This window comes from Triticum urartu, chromosome 3A, assembly GCF_056163025.1.
Source record: "Triticum urartu cultivar PI428250 chromosome 3A, HENAU_Tu73, whole genome shotgun sequence".
Classification (NCBI taxonomy): Eukaryota; Viridiplantae; Streptophyta; class Magnoliopsida; order Poales; family Poaceae; genus Triticum; species Triticum urartu.
This window is the reverse complement of record NC_141875.1, coordinates 686217359-686241078: the sequence shown is the minus strand read 5'-3', so window position 1 is coordinate 686241078 and position 23720 is coordinate 686217359. Positions and strand designations below refer to the sequence as shown.

Below are 23720 nucleotides of genomic sequence, written 5' to 3'. Positions count from 1 at the left end.
CCATTCAGGGCTATGCCGACGGCCCTGGCCGTCGGCATAGGGTGCGATTCCGGTAGTGGGTACTCGTGACAAGGTGGGGACGCGTTTTAATCTAGGGGCAGTTTAGTCCTAGGAAAATTTGCACGCGCCGCCCCTCTTGTCGAATGAATAACCGCCGCCATGGTGCTATACATTCCACAATTACTCATCGGCGGCCATCTCCTCTCTCTCCTCCATGTCCACCGCAGTCATCTCCTCCTTCTTGCCGCTGCAACTTCGCTCCACTCAGGCAACCCCCCCCACCCACCCCCACCCCTCTTCCACGGCAGATCGAGCTGATGGCCGGCGACGAGAACACCGACTTCGTGCAGATCGCCAGCGGCAACCAGGTCAAGTTGGCCAGGTTGAGGGAGATCCGTTCTTGGTTTGACAACACAAGGCAGATGAGCTGGACGGCAATGGCCACTCTCAAGAATTTGACGAAGAAGGAGAGGGCAAAGCTTTTCCCCCATCCCGCGCAACCGATTCAGAAGATCGAGATCCTCCTCTGGGCGATGGAGCAGGCCAATTCGTCCAGCGAGTGGACCAGGCGGAGGTGGTGGGCGTTCAGATCCAGGGTAGAGCATCCACTGGATCAGGAACCCACCGTGCACGAGGTGTCATTGCAGATTGTGCAGCCTCCAACCGAGTCACCGGAGACTTCGAAGCGCAAGATGAGGAGGACAATGGTCGCGACCTCGCTTCCCCGCCGTTCTCCACGCTTCCCTCGCCGCTCTCCTCATCTGAACGGCGGCGGTAGCTATGTTTAGAGTAAGCTTCCCCACTCCTCATCTTTCTACTGCTCGTGCTTACATCGTGGTGATACTGATCATAATAGCTCAGAGAGGGAATGCTAGATGGCATTTTAATCTCAATGAATTGATGAACATTTGAATACATGGATTTGGAGGATGGATTATGATGTATGTGAACCCTAGGCATCATATGAACCCTAGGAAAAATTAGTAATGTTCTAGTGGTAGACACTGAAATATTTCGGTACACACCGGTAGGCACTGAAATATTTCGGAACTGCCCTAGGCAAAATTTGTAATGTTGTAGTGGTGGACACTGAAATATTTCGGTACACACCGGTAGGCATTGAAATATTTCGGTACTGCCCTAGGCAAAATTTGTAATGTTGTAGTGGTAGACACTGAAATATTTCGGTACACACCGGTAGGCACTGAAATATTTCGTTACTACAATTTCAGTACACACCGATGCACACTGAATTATTTCACTACTGCAGTTTCGGTACACACCGGTACACACTGAAATATTTCAGTACTGCAAATTCTATACAAAGTTGGCATTTTGTCATTTATGTGTGAATTAATCCATGCATCATATGGCCTAACTTTGTACATGAGTTTGGGTCAATTTCATGTCTATTTATTGTTAAAACTATTTTCATGCCATGAAACACAAGACAAGTCACTGACCCAAGCTTGCAAAGATGCCATATCAATGTTGCTGATATGAAATATGCATGTTTTCACCTAGTCTTGTGTCTGAATTAAAACTGAGCATTTTTTCTTGATGGTATCCATGGATCTAGAACTCCTATGAATTTGCTCATGTTGGATGTTTTGTTCTCCATCATTTGTACTAGCATTCCGTGCGATTAGATGCCATGACAAGACCCCTGGCATATTTATTTTCTTGCCTCCAACATCAGATGTGTGTTTTGCAGGAAAAAACCTGGAGTTCACCAGGCTGGCTGAAGTTGTGAGGCTGGGAGGCTGATGGTGCTGCTACTGGCTGATCCTTCTTCTTTCAGTTTTTGTTCGTCATTTCTCAAGCCATTGGACCAGGGCTACTTCCCTATGTGTTGTTAATGTATTAAGTAGTTCCATCGAATTTGTAGTATTAGTTAGTTTGAATGTGGAAGGACCTTAATTTTTAGGAACGAAATGTTGCTATGTATGACCAAGGGTTTCATACCTTAATCTTTGGATAATTAATTATGTGAACTGTTGGATGTGGCGCATAACGAAACACCTCTACCATTGATACTAGTTCAACATGTCGGTCCAATTAGAGACCAGCCACTACCATATAGAACAGTTAGCATTTCATACTACAACCTGGCACGTACAAAACATCACACAGTGGAAGCACATCCCTAAGCACCTTGCATTGTACAAGGTCTTAGAGACAAGCCTGTACCATATATAACAGTTACCATGTCACACTACAGCCTATAAAACATCACATAGTGGAATAATCATAGCTAGTAGAGCATTAGTTACCAGTTAATAATAGTTGCAATCCATCACAAGCAATAGTACCTAGATATGAGTAGATATAGGTACGATAATACACGACAAGTACTCACAAACAAGAGCTAACATAACAAGTTCATTTCAGATGGATACATGGCCCACCCCAGTTCTAAATGAGGTGGATGGTGATCATCATCCTCAAGTAATGGCGACGGGTGTTCGCAACAGTGAGTAGGATGGCCTGTCCTACCCGAAGATTCTTGGCACGAAGGAACTTCTTCCACCCTGCCCTGCTCAAGACAGTGCAACCGTCCGTGTCCACTGCATAGGCACAGCTGGTGATGGATCCCGTTCTGGTAAGGCGTAGTCCAGCAGCCATGCCTTCTTCGTCTGGGTCGATGCCACAGCTATCAAGTAACCTCTTAGGTAATTTCTAAAAACAGTTGACATGATCATATACATTAGTGGAAATAGCAAAACAGTTGACATGATATATGATCATGTCACGTGCAATTATCAATAAAGCATACACTTCAAGACACATATATCATTGGATTCAACACTGAGCATATATATCATCACATCAGTACACTATACGCCAAGCATCAAATTACTACAGTAATTAGGCATATCATTAGATTACTGCGTACACTAAGCATATCATCGCATATTGCTACAATACATGCATGTCATAAAATTCTTCACTAAATGAATTCTAAACTAGGCCTCTCATCACAGTACTACAACATGCATATCATATGAACTACTACACTAACTAAGCATGTATATCATGTAATTACCACACTAAGTAACATACCATGATATGCCGTTTAACATTTGTCCTTGTGAGGCGGGTCACGAATGGCTTCCCTAGGTAGTCTTCACGTAGCGGAAGCATGTCCCAGAGGTTGCCGATTTCCTCGTCGCCCAGTCTGAGTCCTTGGGCATACATGTATTCAACAAGTGGGTTCTCATCATCATCTGAATCGTCATCATCTGAATCAGCACCATCTTCCTCCTCATGAACTTCATCCTCACTATCCGGAATCAAATTTAGATAGATAACAGAAATCCTGGGCCTATCTTTTCTGAAGGAGAAGCTGATCAATTCACCCCCACTAAGACGCATGCGGGCGATGAAACGATCCCAATCATCTCCTCCTATCTAGGTTATCTTTCGCCCCTTCTCGACCTGCATAGTGTATGGGCCCCCAAGAACATCGAAGGTCACAGTGTCTGCGACGAGCTCATTGAATGCCAATCTCACATTGCATGGTACGATCTATGTAAGATAAAAACAAATAACAGACACAATACATTAGTGGAAATAGCAAAAAAAAACAAAAAGAATGTACTGTCAGAAGGTTCATATAAATTGTTACCGCTGCAAAAACAAAAGAAGGCTGGAAGTAGATGCCGAACAGCGTGGCAGTAGAAAGGCTGGTCCGGCACCGTGAGTTGCAGCGTCCACATTGTGCTTCCTCCATTCTACACAGAACGTGTTGAACTCTAAGTTGAATTGTACATAGTACAATACAAAGATCATACATATAATAAATCATAGTGATAACCTATACTGGCAATTGCCAATCAATCTATTTTCTATCATCTACGTAATAAAGCAATGCCAATGACAATGGCAATGCCCGTCTCATCTAAACCTGGGAATAGTTCGGCATCCAAACTAAAACCAGTCCAATCCACAGCACACATCAAAACCAAACCAATCCAGATATTTTCATTTAGAATCTAGACCAAACCGAACTATACATGCTCGTCATCCAACCCAGTCCAAACCGTTTTCAACTTTTGGATTGAATCCAAATGTTCAAACCGTGGACAAAGCCATATGCGAGGGCACGTCATGAATCTAGATCAGACATGGCGTCAAAGCTCGAGAGAGCCGACGAGCTCCGGCCAGCAACAGCGGCTCTTGGATTTGAAGCAGTAGTAGGTGGTAGTGGCGGCTCAAACTAATTGATTGATTTGGTCTCAAACCATAGAAACCAAATCAAGATCCAATCCAAAAACTAAGTTTCAGTCCAAACCAATCGGCTCAAATCCGTCTCCGTAGGGAGACGCGGTTGGGGAAGGGAAGAAGAGGGAAGATCTCACGTACTTGCCGGAGTTGGCGGCGGCCACGCACCGGCAGCGAAGAGAGGGGTCGTCGGGAGATGGCGGCGACAGCGGCGGCGCTGGTCGAGAAGGGGAGAAAGAAAGATGTGGAGTGGTCGAGACGGGGAGAAAGAAAAATGTGGTACATGTGGTGGCTCGGTTGTGTGGATGACAAGGGGACCCACTTGTGAGACCGATAGCAATTGATGGCAAACCGCAGGAGGTGCACGACCGCGTGCACGACCGCCATGTCCCCACGTGGAATGGGGACGGCCGGGTGGGTGTGTCAAGTCAAATCGGCACCCGCGGCTTCTCGGTAACTCCAAGAGGCAGGAGCAGTGCATTTCTTCCCCAAATCGGGTAGAAAACCCTCGTCCTCTCCCCACCCTCTCTTCCTTCCTCACCACCTCACCACCCTCTCCTCCTTCCTCAAAACCCTCCTCCCTTCCTACGCCTCCCTCCTCCTGTCTTTGACCGACGATGAAGCGCGGGCGTGAAGATGCGGCGGATGAGCCGGAGGCAACCATCGGAGCACAGCAGTCTGCTGCCGTGGCTGTAGCCGTGGGTGCAGCGGCTGAGTCAGCCGCCGTAGCGGCGGAAGCTGGCGGTGCAGCGACCGTTGTGCCTGCTCCCGCTGCCATCGCAGCCGTCGAGGCACCCGTCGGCGAGCACAAGGTCGGGGAAGACCTGGAGGAGGAGGACATGAGAAGGCGTAAGCGCAAGGTGCATGACGAAATCGAAGAGCTCATGGAGGAGAACTCCATAAAGGAGTTCGACCTAGATAGCAGGAAGGGCAGCGACTTCGATGAGGATGCCATCGACGAGCTATCTGAGGTAGTACTCTGTTTTTTGCTCTGTTTTTTCATGACATTGGGGTTTTTCTTGTAAACTAGATGAGCATCAATTTCACTCGGGCGTGCTAGTTCTACGTATGTAGGATTGTAGGGATCTAGCATAGATCTTCATGTTGGATGTGGATTTTTAAATCTTATTCACATTCTGATTCCAGCAGATACTCAGGTTTTTTTTCATGGCATTGGGGTTTGTCTTGTTAACTAGATGAGCATAAGTTTCACAAGAGATATGTTAATGAAAGAAGTGGGGTAATGAACCCAAATACAAGAAAATGTTCATGGCAGGGATAAATTAATGAAAAAAGTGGGTTAAACAATGGATATATGGCAGGATTCTCCATTGGCTTCCCAAGGACAGTGACAAAATGCTGCAGTTCCTGATTCATTTTAGTTTATGTAGATGAATTAATTTGCACACATGTTCATATATGATTAGTTTGCACACATGTTCATAGATGATCCATTTGCAAATTCTATACTGATTTCCATTTTGCAAAGGAAGTGATCGCTCCCTTAATAATTATGGGCTGACAGTACATATCCACTGGATACCAAAAAATCAAAACATTTCATCTAGCCAATTTTCCACAGTATGTTATCTAGATGATCACAGCCACATCTCTCATCAATATGAGCAGTGCGACACCCCATAGCTCCTTTACCAATTTCCTTCTGAAACTTATCAGGGTCTAACAATGTTGGAGAAGCAGTATTGCTGCTGTCAGAAAGAATATTGGTTTCTTCATTCCAGTAGATAGAACAAACCCCCCTTGTGTGAAACATGGAGGAGTATAATGAAGCCATTTTTCTGATTCCAATAAGAATTACACCTGTAACAAGTATTAAATATCATTAAACCAAGCCACTTCATGAAGTCTTTCATGTGTTAATTATGTACTACTTGTGCACTAATCTATAAATGCAACTATTCCACCGTCCATATTTATGCATGTCAGTTTCTTTGGCTCAATTATGTATGTGCACATACGCCTTGTTTCTAGCAAATAGATAGTTGCCATGTTACACATGTGTACTTTCAAAACATTGTAATTAAAGTCAATGTACCATAATAGATTAGCTGAGTTCTTCTATGTGTACTAATTCACTAATTCACAGGAGGATGATGACGACGTGGACTACAGCATGGACAGCAGGCACAACAAGAGCCGGTACACCCTGAGGCATCTGATTGCTGGGAAGATCAAGTACCGTTTCTTTGGCAAGATTGGGTGCCCTTTCTGTTGCAAGGTGATCGGTGGCGGCATAGATGGCATGATCCAGCATGCCTTCAGCACTGGCAATGGACATGGTAAGAAGCATAAAGCCAGTACTCTGGCTAAACATGCTGCCTACGCACGCTTCCTCGAGATTGTCAAAGTCAATGAGCCCTACAACATGCATTGAAGAAGGGAGAGAAGTGATGTGCTGCTAGAGTGCTGCTGCTGCCACAGGACCGCCGTGTCCTGTTATGTTATGTATGTTTGTTTGTTGTTGGAGTCTAAAACTAATGTCCTATGGTGTGTCTGAACCTATGCTGAGCGGTGGTTGATTTGCCGTTTATGTTAAGAGTTTGCTGATACTCTGTTTTAGTGTTCCTAGTTGTTAATACTATTTTGGTGATGCATGTTTAAGCCTTGTACAATGCTAGATGCTTAGGGTGGTGCTTAGAAAAATAAACAGGGTATTTTTGAAGCACCAGTGCCTATTTCTACAGGAGAGACGCCTAGTTATGCGTCTACCCTGTACAAATAAGCACATGTGCTTAAGAAAAGCCTGGTTTATTTCTATAAGCAACTCCCTAAGCACCTTGCATTGTACAAGGCCTTAGCAACTCAAGTATCGTACGGTGGTCTATGTTATGGTTGCTGTGTTATTCTGCCGTACGGTGATGCATGCTAGGAACTCTCATAATATGACTATGGTAGTTATAGCTTGGCATGACTATGTTTAGTGTATAACTCAGCATGTTCCTGCCATATCTATGAGCAATTACAACTGAACTATGCATTAATTTTTGACAAAATTAAAGCATGCAAATGATTGCCGATTCCACCTATTGCCAAATCAAGCTTTGTACTGATGATGCATTAGATATTGCAATAAGTAGAGGATGCTCATGATTGCCAAAAGTACCTATTTCCACTTTCTGATAAGAACAAAACGTGTATCAAATGATGCTAGAAGTAGAGCATGAGCATGAGCATGTATCAATTGATGATCAATTGATGCTACCTATTTGTGTTTGAGTGGGCTCAATAAAGCTGGTGCTAGTTTATGCTCTCTGCGTGACCGTGATGATAACGAAGACACTTGGTTGGCTATGGTCTTGCTGTCAAATTTAAGTTTTAGTTCTTTAAGACTCTTTGTTTTTGCTGCTTGCTCGGGATCAACTAGCTTTCTCGGGCGTCCACGTGCTCTCTTCCTTTTGGGGGAGTTGGGTGCACCGGTATCCTTCTGGGAGTTGGATGTGTCAGGTTCGTTGGAACCATCGGGATTGTTGACTAATTGTACGTCCTCTTCTGAAGCATCAGGTAGAACTGCTTGCTGGGCATCGTACACCTTCTTCTGTATAAGAGAGAGTGATGCGTTAGTTCTAATCATGAGACTTATGAAATAAATGATATATTCTTCATGTAGCGCTAACCGTTATGGGGAACTTATATGATTTGAGACGAAGCGCATTGCAATTTGAATGCAGTAAGGCTGTACATATTTTCCACCTGAAAATATCTATCCTTGCCTATATTGGATAACCGACACTGACGTCAGCATAGCTTTCAAGCTAAACAAAGTACAAATTTAAATTAGGCATTCAATTACCTGGATCAAAATATCGGTCATTTCATCCCCGTTCCATGACAACATGTACTGCAGTGTCCAAACCGCACAGGAAGTCCTGCGATGTTTAGTTAAAGATCAGTAATCTTATTCGTGTACGCAAATAATAATTTATGAGGCCATGCGTACCCATCGGTCTGTTGTGGTATGTTCTCATAGCATTTTTTGGTCCATTTGGCAAAATTGATGTTATTAGCTGGTGATATCAACCCTTTCTTGACAGCTTCGTCAATGCAGAACTGAATCGAGTCCACCTAGGGTACGACGAGTTATACATAGGGTTACTGTACTTTGGGAGCTCATGTTCCATGTGGATCAAAAGAGGCAGCAAGAGAACACTTACAAGAGAATCTTCCTTGGTCTTGTCGCAATGATAATTCATGGAGTTCAGAGTCTGAATTTCTTTTTTGTCAAAATTAAACATCATTAGCATCCAATGGTTTTGGTGTGCATTGAGTGGGACATGCACCTGCAGTAAAATTTGGGTTGGGTTGAGAACCGAAATTTGTCGTGTACAGTGTGTACGTAAACTATGAAAATGTGGAAAACATGTACCTTTCGGCGCCCTACCAATTTTCCTGCTACACGAGCTAACCATGAGGCTGCACGTCCAACAGGAACCACCCCTTCATTTGTAACAGCTTTTCGGTTTCTTGAGGGGATATGATTGAGGTAGTATCATTCTCAATTTGGCTAATGCGAGAATATGCCATAATAACCTGCCAAATTTTTCAATCAGACAATACTAAGACAGTTGTTGCAGTAATGATGTAGAATAGAGTATAATGGGCTTACATCACCATAAATGTATTTGTCATCCAAATTTCGCTTCAGATTTTCTGCTGTGAGGGAAATGTCTCCGATTCTAGCTATTTCAACAGGGTCATATGTTCCGCGGATGTAAACGACTGTCTCTATGTCCTCATCCGTGAACTTGTAATCATTACCAAAGACAGGCTTCATCGGAGTTAATTGTGGTTCCTCATTGTTTTCCGTCACATGTCTTGCACTTGGTGTACTCGAAGTCCCTGTCATGAATTGGCTAGCCCTAGGAGTTCCTGTCAGGGATGAATTGCACACATTGACTTGATCCTACAATGAACAAAGGTAGTTCATCATTACTTTGTTACTTTTAGATATTAACGTGTTGGGCCAATTTTGATCACCTGCACGCCTCCTTTCTGTGACACTGATTGTCGGTTCCTTGTAAATTCGTATTTTAAGTCCTGTAACAATGCAAACAATAATGAACATGAAGGAACATATTCATAAAAAATACAAAATGCACAGTATGACATACATGGAGTTCCCTCCTTAAGTCTTTAATTTCGTCCACGGCCTTCGACAACCTCAGATTAGTGCCAGTTTTAGTCTTCATGTCGATCAAGTCTTCACCTAGAGTCTGGTATTTGACATCAAATCTGTGCTCAATCTCCATTAACTTCCTGCATACCTTCTTTTCATGATCAGCAATGCGTGCATTCATGACTTCAACTACCATTTCAATCTGTGTAAACAAAATAAAACCCCGTTGATAACAATAGCTAAATGAATGAGGTTCCATGACACCTATTTGTGATATTGCAAAAACAAATAGTCTTTGGAGTACATACTTGCTGGCTACTAAATTGTTGTCCTTGTGATGGTGCTCGATACGAATCATGTTGATGCACATGTTCATCTTCTTTTCTTGGAAAATTATTAGAATTCTCGGACGGTCGTTGAGGAGCACAAATTTCCATGACAGCCTATTTTTTAAAATATAATGAACCATTAGTACCAAATAAAAAATCGGATATAGAAAGTTCAATTGTAGATAGGTACCAGCCCGTTATGAAGACCTCCTTTCTCATAAGCATCGCTTCTTAAAGTAGCCATCATTTCGTCCCATCGTGCGATCAATGGAGGGGGTCTAGAAGCAAACATTAATCGGCCACTACGCACGTGCTCCCAGTACCAATACTACACAATAAATTAGTTCATCACCATACAGATATGCAACAGAACAATAATTAAAGGACATTAAGTAGTGATCTATCACTAACCTGGAGCAGAATTAGATTTCCTTGTAGATTTACGTGATCTCGATTTCTAAACTTGTGAACGGACTTGAAGAAGTGATTAAGTGTGAAACATCCCCCGTTAAATTTCTGAAGGTTTTCAAGATCTGTAACAAGGTTGAGAAATTTCGAGTCCACATAATGTTGTGCTGTTGGTGCTAGAACAGTACCAATTGCGTACAGAATGAACCGCCTCAGGAAATCACCGTCTGGGGCTTTGGAAGCTCGGATCGCCGTTTCAAGGTCAGAAATCAAAATTTGCCCATTGTTTGCATAGGCGGTAAACAATTCTGTGTCGGTTTGCATTTCCAGATGTGGCTCTATATCCTCCCCTTCTATCGGAATGCCAAATATACCTTGCACGTCCTCTTTTGTTATAGAAATTGGTGTTTTACCGATGGTAATGGATTGCGTGTCCATATCTATGCTCTTGGCTAGTCTAACCAACATTATGCGCCGTAGAGTCACTTCATGCGTCTGGGTTAGACCGCCAAGACTGGTTTCTGATATGATGTACTTTTTGTGGTCTTGTGACAACAGTTTCATGGTTTTTCCGAACCTTGTCTGTGAGCATACTAACTTCATATGACCATGCTTTTCGGCGAGTTCCTGTTACATGCCATTAAATATTACTGAGTACACATGAATTATGTGTACGAAACGATTGTACACAAACAGTAAATTACTTACCGCATCGGTAATTTCGGAGATGGGCTTTTCTCCATTATTAAGGTTCGTATCTGAAACTGACATTGCTGCCTCGTATGCAATGATAAAATCAGGCTCAATTAATCTGAACAAAATTGGAAAATGTATAACAAAATTAGCAAAGAATTAATTTTAACAAAATTAACTGGGTCATTTAACATATGATCCACTTATGGGTTTAAGCACAGAACCTATTTGGGTGCAAAACCTATGAGGGTTCAACAACTAAAGCATCGACGGACAATGATTATAAAGAGTTACGATCAGCTAATACCTTATCTCGGAGATGGTGCCACCGAGTAGATGGCGGCGGTTAGTGCGTCGGAAACTATAAGTGCCGGTATAGCGCGGTCGACGGCGCAAAGGAAAAACGGCGCATTCACGCGAGGAGGAGGCGGCGAGAAGAACACTGACGTCCGAGCCCTCAGACCATGTTGGCGGTGGGCGGCGAGTGGTGGCCGCCGACTCCTGTATTCTGTGGGCGACCGGCGTCTCCGATCGGATCTTGCAGCGGTCGTGGGAGGTGCGGACGGCCCGGGTGGTTAGAATGCGGAGCTGTAATCGCGGGATTTAGGGAGGGGTGGGCCGCGTGAGTTATGTGAGATTTGGATAAATGATATAAAGAAATAAGAAAATCTTGTGAACTCGGTGTGGGGTTTACGGGGTTTAGGGTTTAGGGGTTTAGGGTTATTAGGGTTTAGGGGTTTAGGGGTTTAGGGTTATCAGGGCTTAGGGTTATCAGGGTTTAGGGTTGAGTGTTTACATGCAAGCCCGGAAATGCGCGTGTCAGAGAACGTACTTGCATGTATATGTACTAATGATCCCAAACTTTCTTAATGGCATCACATGACCACATAGAGAATGAATGCATAATGGTTTCCATGTTGGGAAATTTTTTGAATGTTTTTACGGTTTAGTGGGGGGGGGGGGGTTAGGGTTATCAGGGTTTAGGGTTTAAGGGTTTTAGGGTTGACGGAACTATGTTTGTCTTACGGTGGACGTAGCACACACCGGACATTGGTGGAGCGTTGGTCTACAATGGATTCCCTCTGGTAGCATCGATCCGATCCGTTGAATGGCTCGGCCGACAAACTTTGTGCCACATAGAGCATGCATCCATCCACTGGACCGGATCAATGTTGGGTTGGTTTCATACAGGTGAGGAAAGCAGCTAGTGCTTTCGAGGTGTTGACATGCTAGGCCGGAAATGCGCGTGTCAGAGATCGTACTTGCATGTATAATCCCAAACTTTTTTCATGGCATCCCATGACCCCATAGAGAATGCATGCATAATGGTTTCCATGTGGGGCAAAAATTTGAATGTTTTTACGGTTTAGTGGGGGGGGGGGTTAGGGTTATCAGGGTTTAGGGTTTAAGGGTTTTAGGGTTGACGGAACTATGTTTGTCTTACGGTGGACGTAGCACACACACCGGACATTGATGGAGCGTTGGTCTACAATGAATTCCCTCCGGTACCATCGATCCGGTCCATTGACTGGCTCGGCCGACAAACTTCGTGCCACATAAAGCATGCATCCATCCACTGGACGGGATCGATGTTTGGTTGGTTTCATATAGGTGAGGAACCCAGCTAGTGCTTTCGGGGTGTTGACATGCTAGGCCGGAAATGCGCGTGTCAGAGATCGTACTTGCGTGTATAATCCCAAAAATGTTTCATGGCATCCCATGACCACATAGAGAATGCATGCATAATGGTTTCCATGTGGGGAAAAAATTTGAATGTTTTTACGGTTTAGTGGGAGGGGGGTTTAGGGTTATCAGGGTTTAGGGTTTAAGGGTTTTAGGGTTGACGGAACTATGTTTGTCTTACGGTGGACGTAGCACACACACCGGACATTGATAGAGCGTTGGTCTACAATGGAGTCCCTCCTGTAGCATCGATCTGGTCCGTCGACTGGCTCGGCCGACATACTTCGTGCCACATAGAGCATGCATGCATCCACTGAACCGGATCAATGTTGGGTAGGTTTACATGTACATGTACAGGGACCCGAAATGCGCGTGTCAGAGATCGTAGTTGCGTGTACATGTACCATCCATTCCATCCAGTGGCTGGGCCGACAACCTTCGTGCCACATTGTTCACATTGTCCAATTAACACTTTGTATAGATTTTTTTGGTAAAAAATGAACGAAATAATGCAACTAATCTGAACGTAACGTTTGGCATGTATCAAACCAAGTTGCCACTATTCCTCAAAAAAAAGAACCCAGTTAGCCACTAATTGCGCCAAACATATCTCGTAATTACGAACGAAAATGGGTTGACAATTATATCTGGAAATTCTTGGACTGAATTTATTGCTCTTCCTTTTTTAGAGAACAATAAGTTAGAATGGTGGGCGGCGGGTTGGCATGGGCACGGCGATGGCTCGGGCTTGTGTGATATGTGGTTCGACCCGCGGTCAGTGCACATGTTTTCGAAGCCCCGAAAAGATCGCGCTCGTTAAAAAAAACTTGCATCGAAGCGCATTACTTCAAAATAACTAATTAACCCTACAATCATGGATATATACCTTCCCATTCTACCGCATATCTACCCTATCCTAACCACCCCCATCTACCTTGTTTCTCCTCACATAGCCATCGCCGGGATCGCGCCATCGGTTCTCAAGCGACCACGCCGACGCCGGATTAAAAAGGTCTCCTCCACAGCTTCTCTCATCTTCGATTGCAGTGCTGATTATTTTTTTCCATTGATTCGACCAACAAGTAATTTCCGAAGAGATTAGAAAATCCAGCTTTTGCCATAGTTGAGTAGTTCTGGTGTGATTCGAGTACAGGATGTCATGCAAGAGCTTTTTGATTGATAGTTTGTACTAGTTGATCGTACGAACTGATTATGAATATTTTTTCACGGTCGTATTGTTTCGAATTAGTTGGATGAGGGTGTGGATACAGTTTTCATACTATGGGTATATGTGTTGCTGTAGGGACCATGGTCTCAGAGGCGCATAACAACCGTGCGGAGTACGACAAGTCTTTGCATGAAGCGCGTCGGGAGATCGACTTGAAGGTGCAAAAGGATCGCGCTGAGGTAGATAAGAAACTGAAAAAAGAACGTTCATACATGGACAGGATGATAAAGGAGGAGCGTGAGGAGTTTTCCCGTAAGATGGCGAAGATGCGTCTTGAGATTGAAGAAAAGTATAAGAGGGACTGTGAGTACATGGAAAAAAAGTTTGTCTTAGGCTACAAGGAAATGCATGAAACGTTGCAGAAGGACCGGAAGCTTGTGGACAGTATTATACAGACAGAGCGAGTCAGGATGGATGCCTATGTGTTGCAGGCACGTGCGGATATGGACAGTAAGCTGCTACAGGAGCGGTCAGACATGGATTATAAGGCCATGCTGGAGAAGGTCCGCTTGGAAGGACATATGTTAGAAGACCGTGCGATCTCACGGCCACCCCGACAACATGTCTTCAATTATTCTCCCCCTGTAAGTATCTCGCACCGATTCTATATATTAAGGACCTACGTATTCTATGATACAAACATCTTCAATTTGTGGCAACCTTATGTCGGCGATTGTATGTAGGCTAAGCATCTTGAGACGGCACAGTCGCCATTCACTCGAGACATTGCGATAGAGTCACCCGTTCAATGCCACATCAGTCCACCCCAACAACATATCGTCAATTCTCCCCTTGTAAGTACCTCGCAACGATGCATACCCAAGATATGGTATGACCTTTCAAAACTTGTGTGTAAACCCACTATCGACGTTTCATATGCAGGATAAGAAACCTGTGATGGCAGAGTCCCCAGCCACACCACATGAAGGATACATTCCACATAACAAGGTGAGAAGGTTTGAGATGGCACAATCCCCAGTCACTCCACATGAAGGATACATTCTACAAAAGCAGGTAACAACGCCGCAATGTTGCTATGCACATAAAAAATTATGTTTGCCCCTTTACTCATTGAATGTATTAACTCTGATGTGAGATACTAGGTGCTGGTCACGGAATTTTTCATTAATAGGGATGATGAGATGTCACATGTCCCGAGAGCATACTATGATGAACACCCGGTAGAAGTCCGAATTTTTGAACCCGCCAAAGTGACCTATGATCTCATTATGAGTGAAATGAGAGATACTTTTGGTTGCAAACTGGGAGCAGAACTGTACTACTTCTTACCCGGGTCTGCGTGAAAGCTGCCAGAAGGAATGTTCTTGATTGCAGGACCAGATGATGTACAAAAAATGCTTTCTGATCTGAATGGCAGCAAGACATGTCACCTGTACATTGTGTACAATAGAACTACGGGTTGTTTTCCCGAGGATGACATTGATTCCGAGGTTCAAATTTTACATGTTACATGCATCTAGTTTATGGCTACGTCTTTTTTGAGTTCTTCCTAATACAATTCCTATGGTTTTCTACAGGAAGTGAGAATCCAAGAAATGGAGGGTCTTGCTAGAGAGTTGGCAGAGAAAGACCAAGAACAACTTAAGTTGTATGGTTACATTGATGTTAAAGAGAAAAAGATTGAAGCACATGGGTCGTCGCCAAGCCCGGCGCAATCTCCAACGACGCAACGCAAGAGCTCACTGGATTTTGGCAGTGCAGAAGACAATATGGAGTCGGCTCAATTGTTTTTCAACCAGTTTAAGCTTCAAACCAGGATTATTTAGTTGCAAACAAGCATTTTGTTTTCTGTTTCACACTATGTTGGCAATTATGGTACGATTTATTCATGAGACAGTTCTTTGAACAACAATGCATGTGTTTTATGATCAATCATACAGTTGTTTCTGAGTTGTTTTTGAGATGGCATTGTGTATAAAGAAGTTTCCATCTATAAAACTTGGCACGCAGTCGCATCGGAATCGCGTATCATGCGAGAGGCGTGCGTCGCACGGGAGCGCGTCGCACGCGAGCTTGTTTTCGGGTAGAAATCATAACATATTTCGGATAGATAAAGTTCACGTCCGCCACCCGCGCATGCAAACCCACGTCGCCGCCATTCCCATGCAGGCATGCCTCAGGCGCAGACAATGAGACGGCCCATCCGAATTAGGCCCATCCGAATTAGGCCCATCCGAAGTAGGCCATTAGAACCCTCCCCCCACTCCACCTATTCCCCTCGCACTGTGGCCTCCCTCCCTCCATCGCCAGATCCCCCACTCGTCCCCCTCTGCCCACCGCCCCTGCACGCCGTCGGCGACTCCACCCCCGCCGCCCCCGCGCCCCACGAACGGGATCGGTCGGATCCATCTCCTCAACCACCGCAGGACAGCGCAGGTACCCCAGTTTCTGTTCACGTCTCAATGGTATCCATGCTGATAATGCTAGGTAGATCGACTGAGTGTAGCAATTTTGTGCCACCAATCCACTTTTCTGGAAAATACTTGCTAGAAAACCATCTGAAACTTGTGATGCTTGCTACTGTATAATATAGGACTTTTCAAAGTTCTGTTATGATGGCACTATTGGACACATATAGTAGAGCTGCGGTTTTAGTTGTTATACTTTCAGTTACCATCACTGCTTGGGAAAGGCCGAATTGGATGCATTCAGGTCTGCAGTTGATAGTGTATCATCATAATGTAGGTGCTGTGTTGTGTGATTCTTCATGCTGAGAACTTCAGCTTTTTCAGTTGTAGTGAAAGGCTTCTGTATAAAAAAACTACTAAATGATCACAAAAACTTCTAGACAACATTCTGTATGATCTGACCAAAACTTGAACTAAATGATCACCAAAAGTTGAAGGATTTTGCATCACATCACAACCATAAGTGTTCTGCACCAGCATCATAACAATCACATAACTACATAACAAAAGCAAACTTGTTCATCATTACAAAAGCAAACTTGTTCAACATAACAAAAGCTAACTTGTTCAGCATTACAAAAGCAAACTTGTTCAACCACATAACTGCAAACTGAGACACATAATACCACAAACAACTCAATATCCCCAGTAGTAGGGATCATCCCAATGATCCTCCGCCTCTTGCCAGTACTCCAAACCTTCTTTGACGATTTCGATTTTCTTCCATGCCTCGTAGGTGACGTACGCATCTTTAGTTGCGTACTCGATGAGGTTGTTTGGCAGTGGGCTGTCCCCCAATAGTTTGTGGTCCTTTTCCTTGTTGATCTTCTGCTTTATTTCCTTGTACGATGGGTGGATGAGGCTGGCTGCAAACTCAGCCAAAGCCTGCCACTTCTTTCCATTGTTTGGAACTCTCCATTTGCGCTGCATGTCGACATACTTATCGGGGTTGATCTCCAAACCAGACAATTTCAGCTTCTCCTTGTCACCTCCAATGGAGAAGCCAACAAAGGTGTACAGCTTCTTCTCCTGCAGGAGCGGGCGGAGTTCCTTGGGCCTGCATCAAATTAATCTGGTGCATCAAATTCATCTACTTCAAAAACTTCAGAAACTACTAATTAGACATAAAATTCAGAACTAGTATTGCATCTACTCCAGAACTTCAGAACTAGTATTGCATCTACTTCAGAACTTCAGAACTATTGCATCTACTTGAGAAACTTCAGAAACTTCAGAACTATTGCATCTACTTGAGAAACTTCAGAAACTACTAATTAGACAGAAACTTCAGAACTTCAGAACTAGTATTGCACCTACTTCAGAACTTCAGAACTATTGCATCTACTTCAGAAACGTCAGAAACTACAGAAACTACTAATTTGACAGAAACTTCAGAACTTCAGAACTAGTATTGCATCTACTTCAGAACTACAGAACTATTGCGTCTACTTCAGAAACTTCAGAAACTACTAATTAGACAGAAACGTCAGAACTTCAGAAACTTCAGAACTGGATGTTTTTACCATTTGGTTGCCGCGGTGATGTGGTATACCAGGACGAGATCCTCCACGCATAACTGTAGAACTGTAGCCTTTTGCGGAGGTTCGTCTTCCCTCGTATACTCGACATCAACGCCGATCGACCGAGAAAGCATGCCGCCGAGCCTCCTCCTGATCTCGCGGATCCTCTTGTCGGCTTCATCTGGATTGCTGGTGCATACGACATCCAGCTTCTCCTTCTTCAGGTGGATATCAACCATGAGCGGCACGGTGTAGTCCTGCTTCTGCCCAGTGACCGGAACGTCGTCGTCGACCACCAGCAGCTCCTTGCCAGACGCCTCACCTTGGTGATGCTTGGCAGACGGAGGGGAGTTGCTCCACGATGCCTCCGCCATTCTCTTGGTAGACGGAGGGGAGTTGCTCCACGATTCCTCCGCCATTGCCCTCCTGGCCAGCGATGGTGGAGGCAGAGGGGAGTTGCTTGATGGTGGAGGCAGAGGGAGGCAGAGGGAGGAAGATGGAGCGGCAATGGAATGAGGAGGGAGGCAGAGGGAGGCAGATGGAGCGGCAATGGAATAGGAGGGGAGTTCCCTGCGTCGTGGGGAGTTGCTAGTGGAGGGGAGACGTGGGGAGTTGCCTCGAAAACTCAAACGTCCTGCCCTTTGGCCCTTGAAAAATCTGGAGGGGAGACATGGGCCCTTTGGTTTGTCCTGTTTCTGAAACAAAACAAAAAAAATAACAGCCATATTTTGCTCTCACTGCAACCATATTAAGAGATCAAAAATGGCACCAAAAAGTCACTGTAGCCATCCTAAATGGCACGAAAACAGCACCAAAACAACATCAGCAAAAACAGCAAAAAATGCATCCATCGATCGTTCTTTATTTTTTCTAACATTCCGTGTTCTGTGCAGTGAGATAGACACAACGCTACAAATGCAGGCTGACAACGCCCGCGATTTCATGACCATCAGGACAGACGGCGGCTTCATCCACGCTCCGGTCCCATGAGTCGAGTCGAAAGTAGTGATGCTATGTGTAGTTCTGAAACATTGATTGGCTCATGTTGTAATTAAACTTTAATGAATTGTATGTCTCTTTGGTTTGGACAGTCATTCAACTTAGATGCAATCGATGCTATTTATTACTAGGACCAAGAATTGTGCTATTAATGTCTTGCTTTTCTCTTCCGATCCTTTTGTTGCATACTTATTTATTGCTTATGTATTGTTTGTTGTTTGGCTTGTGCATAGAGATGCCGTCGTATGTCGTGTACAAGGGTAAGGTTCCCGGAGTCTACGACGACTGGGAGGAGTGTCGGAGACAGGTTCACCGTTTCAGCGGTAACAGTTACAAAGGGTACACCACTAGGGCGGAGGCGGAATCTAGATACGCCCGCTATCTAGCGGGAGAGAGGAGGGAGCGTTGGAGGAACCGGATGAAGACCAGTTTCATCGCGATGATGCTCATCGTAATGACCGCAACTCTCTTCTATGTGATGGTAGTTTACATGATCGATATCGACTTGTAATGTGAAGACAAACTCGCTACTCGCGGTCTCGAGACTTGTAATGTTCTATCTTTATTCGGTCTTTTGAATTCGGAGACTAATATGATGAATTGTATCCGGAGAGCTATCTTCTATTGTATTCGATGAATGTGCTGTTGCTGTGTGGTACTGTCTATATTCTGTCCAATAATATATTTTGTAACCTGTGAAAATATCAGAAATGTGTATTTTTTCGACCACCTCCAAATCACCCGAGTTTTGGCACACATGATCTCTTCCACAAACAAAACTAGGTTTCCAAGTTTTTGTTTTTTTCAATTTTTTTGAATTTATAATGCCCTCTAGACTGACTGCTGAAAACATCGGTCTATGCCTCAAGGGGGCATTGTAAAATAATTTTTTTCAAAATTTTCTTGCATACACATGTTTTGCACATGTGGGTGACCATGTACAAGAAAATTTGGGTGATTTGGAGGTGGTGGAAAATTCACGTTTTTTCAAAAACTGGCTTAAGTTAGACCAAATGGTCCCTCCGGGAATGCGGGCATTTTTTCGACCACCTCCAAATCACCTCAGTTTTAGCACACATAATCTCTTCCACAAACAAAACTAGGTTTCCAAGTTTTTGTATTTTTTAAATTTTTTTGAATTTATAATGCCCTCTAGACTGACTGCTGAAAACATGGGTCTATGACTCAAGGGGGCATTGTAAAATAATTTTTTTCAAAATTTTCTTGCATACACATGTTTTGCACATGTGGGTGACCATGTACAAGAAAATTTAGGTGATTTGGAGGTGGTGGAAAAATTCACGTTTTTTTCAAAAACTGGCTTAAGTAAGACCAAATGGTCCCTCCGAGAATGCGGGCATTTTTTCGACCACCTCCAAATCACCTCAGTTTTGGCACACATGATCTCTTCCACAAACAAAACTAGGTTTCAAGTTTTTGTATTCTTTTGAATTTTTTTGAATTTATAATGTCCTCTAGACTGACTGCTGAAAACATCGGTCTATGCCTCAAGGGGGCATTGTAAAATATTTTTTTTCAAAATTTTCTTGCATACACATGTTTTGCACATGTGGGTCACCATGTACAAGAAAATTTGGGTGATTTGGAGGTGGTGGAAAAATTCACGTTTTTTCAAAAACTAGCTTAAGTTAAGGGTGTTTTTTTTCCGATCAACCCGAAACTCCGAACAGAACCGACCCTGACTAGACCTTTTCCCAAGCAACTCCGAATACTGGAAAATCTGAATGAAATTCGATAAGAGAAATCAGAGCATGTTTCTAAATTTGTGATAACTACTTATTTATGAGTGAGAAATGCTTCATGCGAGCACCCTTGGCGGCCTGCTTTTGAGACAGACCAAATGGTCCCTCCGGGAATGCGGGCATTTTTTCGACCACCTCCAAATCACCTCAGTTTTGGCACACATGATCTCTTCCACAAACAAAACTAGGTTTCCAAGTTTTTGTATTTTTTGAATTTTTTTGAATTTATAATGCCCTCTAGACTGACTGCTGAAAATATCGGTCTATGCCTCAAGGGGACCTGCATGCAAGAGTCGGGGACCTGCATGGAAGAGTCGGGGACCTGCATGCAAGAGTCGGGGACCTGCATGTGAATAGTGATTCATCAAGGCCTTGACAGCTACTGGCACAGCGGCTGCCGCCCGATTTGCATGCAGCGAAGATGAACGTGCATGGAGGTTTTTCAAAGATTTCCAAGCACACCCCAGTGGGCCCCACTTATTTAAAAAATACGTCAGTCATTATTGCTCTATAAATGAAGAATATGCATGATGATTATGAATATGCATGACAACCATAGTAAGGGTGAAGAATCATAGTGCCCAATTTGTCGAAATACATTATCATTCTTAAAGTTGGACATCAAATGATACACACAGAAAATGAAAACGAAAGATGTCGAACTAATACAGTAACATGGCAGTACAACCGCACTTCACTAAATTACTGTCACGATGAAATAGAATGTAAAGACCACGTCACACAAAGCTGAATGGCACACGACTTTCTCTGGCTCATCGTCGGTTCATGCTGTATGTAGATATCATAGTTCAGCCTCGAGATCCTACACAGTAGAATACAATAAATCACATGGACATCAATTATGAGTAAAACACATTTAAAAAAAATATGAACATATTTCGTACCTCTAGCAATTTAGTGCATTTACGTCGATTGTGACCTGGTTTCTTGCAATAGCCACAGATATTCTGTGATCTTGACTTCTTTGTCTTTGCATGCAGCCTTTTCTTCGGTGCACCTCGTCCTGGCACATGCATGGGATTCAGAACCTTATCAACTTTCTGCGAGTGCGGCATCAACGGGCCAAACCTAATGCTGTTATGCTGAGCATTAGTTGACTCTTTGCTGTCAGCTTGTTCAAAACCTTATTGCTTGCCATGATGTTGTGCTTGCAAAAGCATCTTTAGACGGTGATAGTCCTCATTAGAGTGGCATGCCTGGAAACTTGCGGCGTGACTACAATTCCGCAACTCGCGATACCTCTGCAAGCTTACCGAATAGTCATACATCTGGTTTTTTCTGGTAGGTGCATATGCACATTTTGCATTCATAGTCCACCTAGTGGGAACGCAACAACCGGGCAGAATTGTTTGTTTTAAAATCCCCAATATGTAAAAAATGTGGGAACATGGTGTGCCTGCGCATTCCAGCTTACGGCAAGAACAACTCACCCTGTGCAAAAGACCTCCTTGCTCTTCAATGCGCACTCCAAACTTTTTATCCATTCTTTCCTGCTTGGACACAACATAAGTGGAATCTTGTGATCCATCTAGTATCTCTCTAATCTGACATTTGCTGACAGCATCTATGCTCCATAAGACCATCTTAAAGACACTAGGTGTGAAAACTGTTGCGGCGTGTTTCTCAAGCGGCGAAGCATTTTCCTCTGTAAATGGAACGGACTGCAAGGCTTCGACGTCATGGAGAGCTTCGTTAATCCGTCGCGACGCAAGGCAACGCTCATAGTGCTCTAGCATTTCAAACAACGACATCTTACCCTCAAGATGCGTATGTAGCACAGAGTTCAAGGTCTCACTCCTCTGATTGCTGCTCAATTCTAGGAAACAACGCCCCTCAAGATATGGAGCACACCACAACTTTCTCATCTGATACATCTGATGCAGCCAAGACTCCTCACTGGTTACTTTATTCCGTTGTAAGAATTATATCCATTTTATCTCATGCTGTTCAATGGAAGAAGTATCATAAATGAAAGATCTGAATTCCTCCTTTACGTCGTCATCATGCAGATGGCGTACAATGTTCTGTTGAATGTGCCATATACATAGTCTATGGTTTGAGTCTGGCCAGACCACTCTTATTGCTCTCTGCATTGCAAGGTCCCCATCTGTGATCACAGATATCGGATGCTTCTGTGCCATGCAATCAGAAAAGGTCCGCAATATCCACTCGTATGCCTGGCTTGTTTCATGAGAAATTATACCACAGCCAAATATAACAGTGTTGCGGTGGTGATTCAACCCGACAAAAGGCATGAATGGCAGATTGTATTTGTTGGTTCTGTATGTGCTATTGAAAACAATGACGTCTCCGAAAGCCTCATAGTCAAGTCGCGATTGACTATCAGCCCAGAACAGTCCCTTCAGATGGCCATGCTCGTCTACCAAGTACTTGAAGAAAAAATCCACATCTCGCTCTCGCCTCGCCATCATGTGCATGATCACCGTTTTAGCATCACCGGCACTGATTGTCTCCTGCTTATTAGCATGGCAAAAATTATAAATGTCCCTCTTGATGCATCCATCCTTATCAAATCCACCGTATTGAAAGCACAAAATATCCATAATACGGTATTTGCGGATCCCACATTTTTCCATGTCCGCAATGTCCGCTTTCTGCTCATCGCTAATTCGTTTGTGCGAACGCAGCAGACAAGAAAGATCCCGTGGGGATAGAGGATGGTTGTGCTCAACGATGAAATCCTTGACAAACCACCGACCGGTTTCCTCCTGTCTCGTAATGACCAATTTAGCATTACACCCAACACGAGTTAAACTTCGTGGCCTCCTCTTTCTATCTTCCATCTTTCTTTTCATGTGCTTATCTTCGCGAAACCCTTGACGACTACACACAATTTTCCTTAAAATTATGTATTTGTTGGATCCATCCCACTCAACGTAGCTTTTCCTCACACTAAAACCTTTTTCAAGAGCATATTTGTTGTAGAATTCATAGCCTTCAGCCTCACTATCAAACATCTTGCTGACAACATTTACATACTCGAACATACTCTCATCACTTGCATACGCCATGTCTTCCTGCATATGACATGTGAGGGAAACCAATCATCAACATCTTTCTGTTTATCAATGTTGCAGGTGTAAAATAGCTCATAGGCAAAGACAAGTGCATGGAAAAGACTTTGCTGGTTTGACATGTGAGGGAAACCAATCATCAACGTCCAACAAGTAGTATCTCATCTTCCTTTAAACTATATTTCATGCGCTATGCAAACCTAAAGTGATGATGACTTTAATAAACTAAATTAAGTGAACTATGGAACCAGTAT

At 43.7% G+C, this 23720-nt stretch overlaps 2 protein-coding genes across 2 annotated transcripts; one reads left to right on the top strand and one right to left on the bottom strand.

Annotated features, from left to right (window-relative positions):
- Positions 1-317: 317 nt before the first annotated feature.
- Positions 318-788, top strand: LOC147981600 (uncharacterized). The gene has a single exon (XM_087516007.1). The coding sequence runs from the start codon at positions 318-320 to the stop codon at positions 786-788; it is 471 nt and encodes a 156-aa protein (XP_087372133.1).
- Positions 789-22353: 21565 nt separating this feature from the next.
- Positions 22354-23463, bottom strand: LOC147981599 (protein FAR1-RELATED SEQUENCE 5-like). The gene has a single exon (XM_087516006.1). It carries the CDS (start codon positions 23461-23463, stop codon positions 22354-22356), a length of 1110 nt encoding a protein of 369 aa, XP_087372132.1.
- Between the last annotated feature and the right edge of the window lie 257 nt (positions 23464-23720).

What these genes read in the sequence shown, in the direction of transcription:
- LOC147981600 (XM_087516007.1), top strand. Translation starts at nt 318, where the DNA reads ATGGCCGGCGACGAGAACACCGACTTCGTGCAGATCGCCAGCGGCAAC.
- LOC147981599 (XM_087516006.1), bottom strand. Translation starts at nt 23,463, where the DNA reads ATGGCGTATGCAAGTGATGAGAGTATGTTCGAGTATGTAAATGTTGTC.